The sequence below is a fragment of the Patella vulgata genome, chromosome 5, assembly GCF_932274485.2.
Source record: "Patella vulgata chromosome 5, xgPatVulg1.2, whole genome shotgun sequence".
Lineage (NCBI taxonomy): Eukaryota > Metazoa > Mollusca > Gastropoda > Patellidae > Patella > Patella vulgata.
This window is the reverse complement of record NC_065883.2, coordinates 60,575,638-60,590,024: the sequence shown is the minus strand read 5'-3', so window position 1 is coordinate 60,590,024 and position 14,387 is coordinate 60,575,638. Positions and strand designations below refer to the sequence as shown.

The window sequence follows — 14,387 nt, the reverse complement described above, 5'->3', positions numbered from 1 at the left end:
AAGCGAATTATTAGAATAAGGATGAACCACGTGTTGGTCCTGAAATGAACTAGTTTGTGTCAGTGGACATTGATGAGAAGGTCACTGGTTCACTAAGGAGGTCCCTGGATTAGTTAAGGTTTGGCCTAGAAAGTTCCTCAGGGTTTTCCCCTGTCACCATAGCAGGTCTAGTCCTTTGGATGAAAAGCAAAACGTTTGACAGTTGTGAATTGAAATAAAAGTAGTCTGTAGCTATCACTCTGTATGACATTGCTCATTTACATTAGCCGATTAGTGCGGAAAAGTAAGAAGTTAAACTCCATTTCATTTCTATTATAAGACACTGAAACTGCATATCGTAAATTAGAATTGTTGAATTCTAGCCCATATGTTATAAGAATGCTTATTTTAATCATTCTGTGGGGTTTGATTTTTTTAGGTTATTAGGTAAACCATTGACGGTAGATTGTACACAGAAGGTTGCTCCTAGACATAAGACTATGTCCGTAGATTTAATAGTTGGTTCAGCTGAATTAGTAGAATGTCTGTACGATAGAAAAAATAATAGTTCCCCTCTTCATACTACAACCGGTCCTAAATTAGCACACTACAGTGAGGTAAGTTTTACATGTATAAACTTAGTTAAATTACATATACATACATGTGTATTAATCGACCATTACTATATAATATACAGTTATTGGATTTTATGTAAGGGAGATAACTCTTATTTTGTTATTGTTCAGGAGATAGGAATTTAAATATAATATCATTAGACTATAACACTCTAATGAAGAGGCTCTAAATAGACACATGAAGTTACATCTTCCCAATAGTCAAGTGGTCATATTACATCTTCGACTTGTCTGTTTAGAACGTATTTATGTATCAATGAAATAACCTTTAACATTATACTGTTTTGCACATCTCTGTCTGCATCAAAAGCCTAATTTGTTATCTTAGTGCTATGAGCATATTACGATGTGAAACTGTATTAGTTATAATACTTGTAGTTAAAGATGGGTTCCCGGAAAAGTATTTATCGGGTGGTTATTTCCAATAAAAGTATGGCAATTTTGGTATATATGGAAAGTAGAGATATCCAATCTTACTAAAAAAATACTGGGTTCCCCGAAAAACACTCATGGAGCGTATACAGGACAAAAATGTAAGGGTTCCCCTAATCAACAGCCCAACGATTAAGAATTTCTGCACACGCGAACATTGAGCGCTTGATGTACAAGTTGATAAACTTTATGAAGAGTTAGACGTACAACACTTTCTGAGATAAAAATGACGGAAAAGACGCGGGTAGTGGATAACCTGAGAATTTAATTAGGATTTGATATTTGTAATAAATAGTAAGCGATTAAAGACAACATCGTCTTATGTATGCAATGAATTCTCCTCTGATTTCCAAGACGTGACGTAAACATGACCTGGTTTGATCAAATTTTAATAGCAGAGCATTCCTTCGCAATTACAATGTTTGAGAAGGATTTGAAGCATAATTATGACAAATTAATTCATTTGAATATGTTTTTAGTCCATAAATACCATTAAATCACCCAGTTTGTACGCGGAAACCCATCTTTAACAGTCTTTGATTCGATCAATTTGATGGTATTGGTACTAAAATATCTTCAACTAACCAAATCAATATGTCTGTACATGTACTTACATAAATGTCATATGCCATACTACGCTTTGGCATTATCTAAAGTAGGAGGCCTGCCTAAGTCTAAAAAAATATAGATATTTAAAATATAGATATCTAATCTAAAATATGTTTATATAAAACAATCATCAAGCATGAGAAAATTAAAATCATCAAAGACTAACTTTAGTTGAACTGAAGTACAGTATGGCTGCCGTTTATATGTGCCCTATTCTCAGCATGATCAGGCGATCTATAAGAGATCTCTATCTACAAAGGATCAAATCCAAAAATAAGGTTATGGGAGAAAGTCTTACCACAGAAACACAATTGGGTGGGTTTTACACATAGAGTTGTGTTTTCCTTTTTAATTGTATTTATCGATACACATATTATTAAGAATAAGATTTACAACTGAAGAACATTTCGATCCACTGTACAAAATTTAGCATAGGGAATGTGACACAACTGTATATGTAAGAGCAACAAATATGGCCCTTAGCTTTTTCTAATACAATCAGATATTTGTGTTTCAAAATTTATTTTTTTCGCTTGGTTTATCAACATCTCTTACACACTAATAATATGTTTACAGCCAGATTACAACTTGGTAAGATATATTGCATCTCTCTATATCATGCTTCTAGATTTAACTAGGCTTCTCCCCGAGAATATTAATAAACAGAGGATTTCATATCTAGTTCTAAGCTTTCTTTTGTATGGCAGATGACATGTGTATGCTTTTTGATCGACACACATGACTTTTTTCAGAGAAACTACCAAAATTTTGACAGCATTACAGTGTCCAAATTACCTGAAAAATAACTTGCCTAAAATAACTAATTAGGGATTACAGATTTATTACAAATTTAATTTTAAATCTCAAACTAGATCTATAGAAACCCGCTTTTCTTCTCGCAGCTACCAATTGATAATCCTTAATAAAGTGAGTTATCTACCCTTGCTCACTTTATACATTGCTTTCAAACATACCAAAATGTGAAAGCAGATACTAAAGAGGCTTTCATGTATTATTTGCTTTACATTGTAGTATCATATCCTTTGAAAAGTTTATCACAATCTGATTAAAACAGGCAGGGTTGGATGGCCGAATGGTCTCTCATTGAGTCAACTGGTGTGGTCTCAATTCCCCTTTTGTATGTGACAAGGAGTAGGGTCGCCTGTCCAACCTCGTGGGTTTTCTCCGGGTCCTCCAGTTTCCTCCCACTGCTAAAGACCCTTAAGCGCAAGCGAATTATTGAAATAAAATTGAACCATGTGTTAGTCCCGAAATGACCTTGTTTGTGTCGAGTCAATCTGATTAAAACACAGATCCAATTTCGTTTCGTTTTTTATAGTTCAAAATTTTGTTTTTACTTGTCTTTACTACATTTTGATCTGGAAGACTTGTTATTTAACTCGTGTTCTGCTTGAAATGAGGGGTCAGCCAATCAAATGGTCTGTCGAATCGAGCGTTTGTGTCGAATGGACGTTAAACCCCATTTCTCTCTCATTCTCTCTGATTAAAACATAGATCCTATTTTATTTGGGTTTTTGTTTTTATTTTTCAAATTTTGTTTTATTTGTGTTTGAGGGATTAGCAATGAAATGGTCTATTTAGTTGAGCTTTGAACTAGCAGTGCACAGAAATCTTGGAGTCACTTACTGTTGATCGGTTGAAAATAAAACAAAATTTCTGTCAAATTTATCTATATGACCCCTTAACAGTCAGATCTATATGAAGTAGAGGCAGTGTAAGTAAATAGAATAGAATTTAGAGTATTTCATTTGCATTTAATATGGATGAGTATTGTTGTCACCATAGTCGGAAACAAGAAGATGAAGTCTCTTGAAATTCAAAATTACAGTTACAAATGTGGTAATCACAAGTTGTGTCATTGATACTGGTGTCATGGTTTCAAAGTTGCAATCCCACAAATGATGTCATCTGCCAAACCTTGCTTATTTTCTCTAGGTTCCCCAGTTAGTTTCTTTCCTCAGTGCAAGCTAAGACTGTTCGATTTATATTGTCATTTTCTTTATGGTTTCTGTGCAGAAAAGTAGGAAGTTATTTAAGTTAAACCCTATTTCATTTCTTAAATATCAACAAAACATTTGCACACAGTTTGAATTAATTACGTTTTTATTTTCTGATATCATAACATTATATACAAAACATTTTATAAATCACATTAAAAATTTAAAAAGATGATAAAATATAATGATTTTCAAAAAGTAAAAGGCACAGATGGAAATCATTAATATGAAATGAAATCATAGTAATTTTAATATGAAAATATATTAAAGTAAGTAAAAAGATATGTACAAAGATAGGTCATTTGATTGGGTATAATCATGTATGGCTCTGTTCTTCTCGTTAGATAAATGTGATTCATTTCCTATATGAATGATGAATTTTGGAATGTATAAAAAAATAAGTATCATATTGTACAGTAATGGGAGTTCATTGACTGTAACATGATCTACAGGTTTAAGTCTTATTTCTTGATCTGTCTTGTTCATATTCATGTGAGTAACGTCTGTACATGTACTGAAGTGTAATAAACTGTACATTGAGTGATAGTAACAATCATAACAGTTGTATTAGTGCAAAGTAATACTCACATTGTTTTTGTTCAAGGATGTGACAGAATAGTAATAAAAACAGTGAATGAAATTCAGAATTAATGAGATTACTTATGACATAGTTTTAGTAATTAACATTTTACAATGGAAGTTAGTCTCAAACTGTCTTCACTTATAATATTAAATAGATTTGACACAATTTGTTTGGTTTTTTTAATGCCCAAACAAGTTGAAGATCAACTGACTATCTGTAACAGTAACCAAGACTAAAAATTTAGCGACAAACACTCAGACCAAATTTTTAATGAGTGACACTTTGTTGGTAACTGACCATTTGTCTAAATATTAAGCGAGTAACACTGAGACTAAATATTTACTAAGTATCACTGCAGTGATACTTAATTTTAAATGAGTATCACTGAGAATGGGTTTTATGGACACACGATGATTGTTATGATCAACCTGTAGTAAGATAGCAAGGCAATTGGGATAAGAAATACAGTACATAAACTATTGTTAACATTATGGGTCATGAATACAGATGAATGAATAAGTTAATGAACTTAATGTGAATATATTTGTATGAATGATGAAAATAACTGATCTATTCTCATGGAATGTTTTGAAATTAATCCATTTAGTATGATACTATGATTATTAAACAAACTTCAATACGTGCTCTATACAATATATACATGCATTAGATATTTTCAAGAAAGGAAATGTTGTGATTAAAATGATATTGTCTAATGATTTTTATATACATAGATGAATTATTTTTTTTTATTAAATTGAATTTATAATGTAGTGGTATTTTTTATTTAATCTCTGTGTAGTTTTAAAAGGTTTATTGATTGACAACAACTATTTATTTAAATATATAATTAAATGTTAAAAATATACTCAATAGCTTTGATATATAAATATATATATATATATAATATGTGTAATAGGTGGGTTAAATATCTATAATAATATTAATAAAACAACAATAATTTCTATTAATAGCACTTTACAAAATATGAAAAAATATGTTTTATAGAAAAAAATTACAACTCGCATACTTAATACATACAGTAGATAAATGGCTATTTTCACCAGTCGAACAGATCTTAGATTTTGTAGTGATTACATGTGATTACACATATTTGGCTGAGGTAAATGGCACACAATCTGACTGAACATGTCGTTGGCTGATTACAATATAGTATGACAGTCAGAAAAATGACCAAAACAATCGTAATCTAATTTTGATTATATTAATAAAGACACATGCCGAATGTTGACAACATAATCATGTGTGCCAATAAGGTAACTAACATATGTTAAGTTTAAAGAAATAATTATATAACAGTACATTCATGTAACATGTAGTCAGATCTTCTAATGAGTTCAAGACCGGATTACACTCTCTTTACTTTACTTTAATTAAATTTTAGTATCAATTGCAGAAGAAGATAGAAACTAATATTATAGATTATGATGGGCTACTAAATTCAGTAATTCTAAAATATTTACTAACAATCATAATACCTTCAAATTGAGTAAATGGAAAATTGCTAAAGATATGAGTTCATATTTACTGGAAGCAGTATTACCATTTCAGTGTAAATGACTTAAATGCAGTATTACCATTTCAGTGTAAATGACTTAAATGTTACATATAATTCTAGTGTCTAACATTTCACAAAACATTTTGATGAATTAGGTCAAAAGAATTTATCTTTCTTGAGGTAAAAATTTGCTATATCATTAATGTGTATTAAAATTAATGCAAACCACTGTCTCTTAAATGCTGACTGAATGACTTCTTGATTGAGCTAGACAAAGAAATAAGACACAATTAACATATTGGCTTATCTCATTAATTATTGTTTTGTATTGAGAAATGTTATGTTTGATGATTTTAAAGACTTACAGGGGTAACTCCTCACTACTCCTTGACTATATTTTATAGTTTTAAAGAACAGACATGTACATAGAAATTAATGTGACAGACGATAAGTCAAATATTTTGATCACATTTATTTCTTGTCTTACAATATTTATCTTCCAGTCATTTTAATATAGCTAACATTTTGTTCACAATGAATCATTTACTCAGATCCATTAAGACCAATCACTCCATAACTCATTCACACAAAATCATTTTTGTCAGTCCAGTCATTCCTTAATTCATTCACACAAAACAGTTATAATTAGTTTTATCCTTTAATTTATACTCTTATCTCTGTCCACTCATATATTGGTTCATTCTTGTATACAACACAAATCACAATATATCCACACAATGTGTCATAGGATTGGTTCATAAAATTATTCTGGCCATACAGTGAATCAGATATTTTTATATACATACATTATTCCATCACAGTTTATAATTATGTATAAATATAATTACTTTCTTTTATACACTTTAGACACTGTCATTATTCCATCACAGTTTATGTATATATTGCATAATTACAGGTGGGATGTCAGTGGTTTCTTGAACACCTGATAACACTTGCAATTTTCAGAAGTTCACATTGGTAATGATTTAATTAAACATACAATATGCAAGAGCTAAATTTTCCTATTTGCCGGTCTTTCTTTAGGCCTTAAATGTTATATAAACTATTAATTAGACATTTATTAACATGACAATACCATAGTCAACTCTGAATACCATTCGATGGCTCCAATATTTAGTAGATTTGAATAGTTGAGCCATTTATTGATTTAATCTAAAAAATGGTAAAGCAAGGCTAAGCTTCAAACAACCAGTACGGTGGTTACAATCAGTGCACTCATCTTGTCAAACCATCTTCGCTCAGAATAAAGTAATTGGAATGAAATTTTCAATGTATTTTCCATTATCTATTTTTGAACTAGTATAGCAAGAGCAGCCAGCTCTTTATCTAAATCTTACATAATATATCTTTAAGTTAGTTTAAGTCACCTGTGCCTTAATATATAATTTTTTAAATGGAATGGACGTTAATATTTGGTAGTCAAATACACAGTATACAGAAAATAGTACGTTAAACTTATCCACACAGGATGATCATAGTCTTTAAAACACCCCCCAAAAAACAGCACCATCATCAACCGAACAGAGCAAGAAGTTCTTCCCAATTGCCAAATTTATGACATATTATGATGTGAACATATGTGCTCTAAATGGCCGCAATCAATACTTGTGATTGACGAAGACCAAAATTGTTTCTAGTCATTTGTATGCACACACAGAGCTGGGGTTGTTTTTTTTGTTGAAACTTATTATTTTTTATCACAATGATATTGACAGTTTAAAAACTTCAGTCATCCTGTATGTCCGAGGCATTAACTTCTTGCAACAGATAAATTCTGATTCTGAAGTACGAAAAATATATTTGATGACATGTTAATCCAGTTATCACACATCGATTTCAGAATATGTATTATAGCTCTCAGAAGGACTTCTTTGGAAGGCTTCGTTCTGGTAACTGTGGTTTTTATGTGGTGTTGTTGGTAACGGACGAGTTTCATTACCATTCATATAATCCCCGGAAGGTTTGGTATTCACTTTTGATGGTTGGTTCTTGTCCAAATATTGGTAACTACCGGCTGATATCCTACCTAGATTAGGTGGATTGCCTTGACCGTCTGTTACGACAGACACCTGAATATCATCAGGTGATTGGGTGTTGTTGTTCCCATTGGCTTTCTTCTTTTTCATGAAGCGTTTAGAATCATAGCCTATTCTAGGTACAGATGCTCTGGTTGGGACTACATGTTCTGAGGGAATCTTCTTATTCTTATTTGAACTTTTCACAAACACTAAATACAAGATGGCCACCAATAAGCAGACGAGAACAATACCACCTATAACTGCACCAATGATTACTCCTGTATCATTTCCATCTTGTTTGGACGGCATGGGGTCAACTGTTGTTGCTAGTGGATCTTTCTTCGTACTGTAAATCTTGCATTCTTCAACAATATGGTTCTGAGTTGTTTCCACTGAAATACAGATTTCGTATCTTGTGTCCATATCAAGACCATAAATGGTTTTCATCGTTTCAGTTTGAGATAAAGGTTCTCGCCTCATATCTTGTGTTTTAATGTTTGTGTAGCGAACTGCAATTGAGTTAACATTTTCAAGATTCGACACACCATATTGAATTTTAATGTTAGTTAAAGTGGCCTCAAGGAGTGAAAGAGAAATGACAACGACTGGTAATGTGGAATTACCTACTGGTGGTTCTGTAGTGACTGGTGGAGCACCACTTGTAGTAGACAAGTAATAATTTGGACATATTGGTTCAGTTGTGTGAAAGATGCACACAAAGTCTGTTTCAGGAACACTTGTGAAATCTTTGTTTGCATTTCTGGATGGACTACTGCATTTTTCTGATTGTGATACAAAACTGATATTTTGATTGGTTATTTTGTCTTTTAACCATTTTAAATGGCAGTCACAATGAAGTGGATTGTTACTTAAGGATAGAGTTATCTTTCTTGAGAAATTGTCAAAAGTACACGAATGTATAGTTTGGATTTTATTGCCATCTAAATAAAGTATGTTCAAACTGTCACGAAGTCCTACAAACATTTCTTGCGTCACATTTGTTATATTGTTCTGTGATAAGCTCAATAATGATAAGTTGGTGATGTCACGAAACACCAAATCGGCAATATTGTTCAATCCTGTACTGTCCAGATTTAAGGATTGTAAATTTGTGAGATGTCTAATCTGCTCCCATGCCGTGTTAGTGTCAAGTTTTGTTGACTGAAGGTCTAGTTTTTGTAACGATTTCAGTGACGAAAATGAGGGAAGTATTAATTTTCCAGCAGCGGTCTGGTCCTCAAGCTGAAGGTTGGTCAGTTTTGACATGCCAAAAAAGGTATTAGATTCTATGCTTGAGATCTGATTCCCAGACAGATCTAATTGGACAAGATTGTTGGCTACAGATACAAATTCATTCCCGTTTAACCGTAGTATTTGATTTCCATTCAGATATAAATATTTCAGCTGATTTTTATTTCGCAGAAACTCGGGATTTGATGGGATTTCTTTCAGCCCGACATGTTGAATGCGTAACTCCAATAAAGAATTTATGTCTGATACACGGCTAAGTTTTGAGGCTGTCGAAAGTGGGTTTTGATTCAGGATCAACGTCTGCAGAGTGCTTGTCACATAAATGAAACAATCATCTTCTAAAAGAGAGATATTATTACGACTGACGTCAAAGTACTTGATATTTCTAATTCTCTCAAAGAAATACGAAGGTATGGCGCTGATTGTGTTATCAGTAACTGTCAGATATTGTAAGTTTGTCAGGGTATGAATTGCATCTGATGGAAAAGTGGTAAACAAATTATCAACTAAACGCAATGTTGTCAGCTGAGGCAAATAAAATACATCCGATCCCATGGATTTTATTTTCATACTCTCTAAAGTGAGTTGTTGTAATTTCTGGAAGGAGAACAAATGAGTTCCTTCTATATCATTGTTATTTGGTTTAAACCGATGGATATGAAGTCTTGTGAGGTTTTTCAGTGGTTGAATGGCCACAAACGGTGGAAGGACATCACTGGCATCATCACCACTAATACTTAGTTCTTGTAAATCATTCTGCAGACCTTCAAATGCTCCATTAGAGATGTTATTCAAACGAGTTCCATACAGGTTTAGGATTTGAATTCTTAATCCATGAAATGCATTTTCTGGTAGAGTCCTGATATTATTGTTATCTTTTAACGAGAATTCATGTATTAATCCACTGTAGTTACCATTTATTTGTGGTACATTTACAAGATTTTGACAACGTATCACAATATTATTTTCATTGTCTGTAGCACCTTGACAGTCGCAAGACGGCACCACATTTTGAAGGGTATCACAGTCCGCTGGTTTAGCATCTATTAATGATGACGATATCAAGACACACAATACAATATATGCAGACGGCATCATCTTTCATGGATTCCTGAAAGAACAAACAGAACTTGTTTCAAACTATGGTGTAAGAATAGATCAAAATATATAGCTAGTAATAATTAGTGTCATGTAAGATGGTGGATATTCTTACTATCTTTATCTGGAACCCCTTATGTCACTTCCTATGCCATACTTGACAGTCACAGTGACTCATTTAATAAGGCACTGACTCCCTATAGCCAGGAGATTCAAGATTCAATTCCGATGTTTGTCACGATTTTTCAGTCGTGTTTCCCTTTGTCAGTGGTACCAGAACAAGATCCTGTGTTCCCATTGTTGCACATGTAAAATGGCCTTCAATGGCAGTTGGAATTTGATGAAGAATAGATGGAAACACACTGTCCCGGCAAAATTTCCCTCAATGCACACAACATGGCGTATGTCTGTCTTCATTAGCCCTGTTTGTATTCATTTCATCTCAGAAGGGGTGAGGAGGCTTTTTCAGATGATTAACATCAAAATCGCTGAAGCATTTCAGATTGTTTGATATTTAAATGAAACGCATTATCCCTGTCAACATTCCTTTTAAAACCATGGTTTGCTTCCTATGGAATATAAAGACTTCATTTCAACATCGTAATTTAGATAGTTTTAAATAAATCTCTTTAAAAAATTTCAGAATTTTGTTTTGTTGTAGTTGAATTACCGACCTCAAAGTTTTAAATATGTGTTTTACTTTTTTATTTTTAAGATGCATTATGTAAGAGCTAAGTCTGCCTATTGCAGGTCTTTCTTTTGGCTTCAAATGTTATATAAATTATTAATAATAATAACGATCATAATAATGTATTTACATAGCGCCTATTATCCAGTAAACTGCTCAATTTGTATGATAAGCCCATAATCAACTCTCCAGACCATTTTGAATGAATTAATACACAATCACCATTTAATGATTTAACTTAAAAATGGATAGTCAAGACTTTGTTTATTATCATAGCAATTGTACTTGATAATTAAGACTATATTGCCAAAACTTTGAACACTTCGACTGAAATTTTATCTAAATCATACGTAATGCATCTTTAATTTATATCACAATATTTATTCATAATTAAAGATACAAATATAAGCAGAAATAACCTTGCTTTTAAAATGAAAACTTTCACAATTAAAATAACTTCAAACTTCAACTTGTCAAGCCTACTGATGCACATGACTAACATAAAGCCTAAAGGTATCGCTGAATGTAGGCTACATGTCTAAAGAAAGGTGTTTTTAACTTAAGAGAATATGGTTAGAAATGACTAGTCAGTCTACCTGTGTAGGTATTATGTTAGTTTTAACAGACATACTTTATATATGTAATTACACGTATACCACCTTTTACTAAATGTCATCAACAATACCTATCATTAACCCCTTGACCTTACAGGTTAATTGTTCATCAATTATCCCCAAAATGTCCTAATTTGTTCACCTTCATCACTACTCCACGATTTCTTTTATATTTGTATAAATGTCTGTAGTATGAAAAGTGATATATGTGTTTATAAGTAAACCATTAGAACTACAGGTAAACTAACTACCTATATTGACCTAGATAATATTGTTATCTTTATATAATTAGGTTCTTGATATAGTTGACAACTAGATTTATAATATATCATGTGTAGGTACTTAGATTTTTGTTATCAATATTCAAGTATTATGACTCAAATTCTCCATCAGTTATCACATCATTTTATATTTTTGAATTTCTTGACCTTGTTGAAGGTATATGTACACAAAAAGGTTTTTTTTATCTTATCTCTCTCTTTACGTTATTTTATTAGTCACCTGTATAAATATTGGGTTATTTGATCTGTTTTTCTCTAAAAGATTAATATTCAGGCTTTTTTAAAAATTTATTTAAACTGCAAAATTAATGTGACAAATTTTAGATTAAAGCCCCAACATGCCAGAATAAAGTTTAAATATATGGTTTAAAACCATACACATCCAAAACTATTTTACAGTACGGTCCAAAAGATATTCAAGTCGATAAAAATCAAGGGTCTGGCAAGGACAGTGTCTAGTTGTTCAGATTTGACGAAGCACATTGGCGTGCACGTAAAAGAACCCTTGATTGTTGGAGATCGAAGTAAGAGTGGGCCATCATAGCACATTGAATGATATCTGTCTGCCCATCTTTATTAATCCAGTCAGTGCAAAAATAGTAGAACCCTATATTATTTTATTTTTTATATGTGAATGATCTTTTTGTTTTATCTTTAACAAGACATATATGACAGGTTGTATATCATGTATAAACAATAGGTATAGAAATATAAGTATACATATATAATTAACCTCACTAATTAACCTTGTGTTCTCACTTAATTACAAAAACATGATAAATAATAATTATAATTTTATTAACCACAAGTTACAAATTTGCGCCAAATATTATCAGGGCTCTGATATCGTTTGATAAATAGATGATATGATTAATAGCTTATAAAGTATTAGCCAAGTATTTAATAAAAAGAAAGTTTTGGACAGTTCTTAAAGATAAACAAGGTATCTGTTATAGTAGTTATAAGGTTAAGTTGCATCATTAATGAATAAATATTGAAAATATTCCAACTACAAGATTACAAGTACAAGGTTGACTTACCTGAATGTTACTATAAATAGACTACATCTAATGACAATATGTTATTGTTTATCATAATATCCCACAGTATGCATTAATAACACAAGGTTTGTTAATTCCATTAGTATGCATATATTGGAAGACAAGAGATATTAATATAAAAGGTATAAGTAATAACTTATACACCAATTGTGATTGTCATCTAGTTTGTTTCACCTGGTGAAATGAGTCATTGGCTTGGCCTCGCCTGAACATACCTGGCACACCGGAAACAAACACGATCAGCCATTCACAGGACAGATATGCTTCAACAACTGTCCTACTTTGACAAATCTATATTTAGTGTATATCGTCATAAACATTTCATTTCTGCTCAGTTTACCTGTATAAATGACAATAGTTTGTCGTTAAGTATAGGTGTGACATAATACAGACTTAAGATTGATAGGTTGATGTCTTTATTATTGAATAAAGAGAATGTAAACGAATAACCACAGGATTTTGTAATTGAATTGAATAAAAAGAAAATAAACATACTAACTCTTTTAAATCTGTAAGGATATGTTAGAATTGATATTTAAAATGTTATTTGAATTCAGATATACAGATTTTAGATACAGAAAATGTGTTGTTGTTGTTTTTTTAATTTCATCAGATGATAGTCGAAAAATGTCTATTTTATCAACTCATTGGCCCATTTTTGGTAAAAACCTACACATCAACATATTCCATTGTGAAAATTTTCATGTGGGTGCCTGTTCTGTAATATCTCATTATTCATTGAGAAATATAATGGTAGTCTAATAGTGAATCACAGACTCTCCCCTTTTTCTTTTTTTTTACCAAATATTTATACATGAAATTTTAACAATTAAAAACCAAAAGAAATAAAAAAAAAAGATATTTGATTAAAAAATCTATAAAAAAAAATATATATATATATCATATTTAATGACAATAAATTTTAATCAAAGACAATTATTATTGATGCTTTTTATGTTCAAGTGTTAATTTTGTTCTTTGCGTTCTGTGATAAAGTAAAAAATCTCGGTGTGTATTTCGACTCTTAACAATAGTATGTCCAGTATTGTAAACCATCTAACTTTAAGATATGTTACTACCATCTTAGGAACATCAGCAGCATCTGTCATATGTTAAGGACAGAATCCAAAGCAACCCTTGTACGATCATTAATTTCATCAAAATTAGATTACTGTAACAGTCTTCTTACTGGCATTTCATCTGAATTATTAAAAACACTACAGAAGATACAAAATGCTGCAGCCAGATTAGTTTCCTAATCACCAAAATGTTCTAGTATATCTCCAGTACTAAATTCTCTGCACTGGCTGCGCATAAGTGAAAGGATGGATTTCAGAATTTTAACAGTTGTGTATCAGTGCCTTCATAGCAATGCTCCTTCATATTTAAAGGATTTTGTAAATCCCTACCAGTCAATACGAGCTCTGCAATCCCAATCTCAACATTATATTACAGTATCATCGAGGAAACTGAAAAAATTTGGTTTTAAATCATTTGAAGTTTCAGCGGCTTTGAAGTGGAATGCCCTCTTATTAGCTTTAAAATCTGCTCCAACATTCTCTATATTTAAGTCTAAATTA

At 31.6% G+C, this 14,387-nt stretch overlaps 1 protein-coding gene across 1 annotated transcript; it reads right to left on the bottom strand.

The window, feature by feature from the left end:
• Window positions 1-3,761: 3,761 nt before the first annotated feature.
• Window positions 3,762-12,996, bottom strand: LOC126822501 (slit homolog 3 protein). The gene is made up of 2 exons (XM_050551434.2): window positions 12,787-12,996; window positions 3,762-10,176 (listed from the first exon to the last, which is right to left on the bottom strand). The coding sequence occupies exon 2, from the start codon at window positions 10,161-10,163 to the stop codon at window positions 7,620-7,622; it is 2,544 nt and encodes an 847-aa protein (XP_050407391.1). The 5' UTR covers window positions 10,164-10,176; window positions 12,787-12,996; the 3' UTR covers window positions 3,762-7,619.
• Window positions 12,997-14,387: the final 1,391 nt, after the last annotated feature.

Bases quoted from the DNA above. Each gene is read 5' to 3' on its own strand.
- LOC126822501 (XM_050551434.2), bottom strand. From the start codon at position 10,163: ATGATGCCGTCTGCATATATTGTATTGTGTGTCTTGATATCGTCATCA.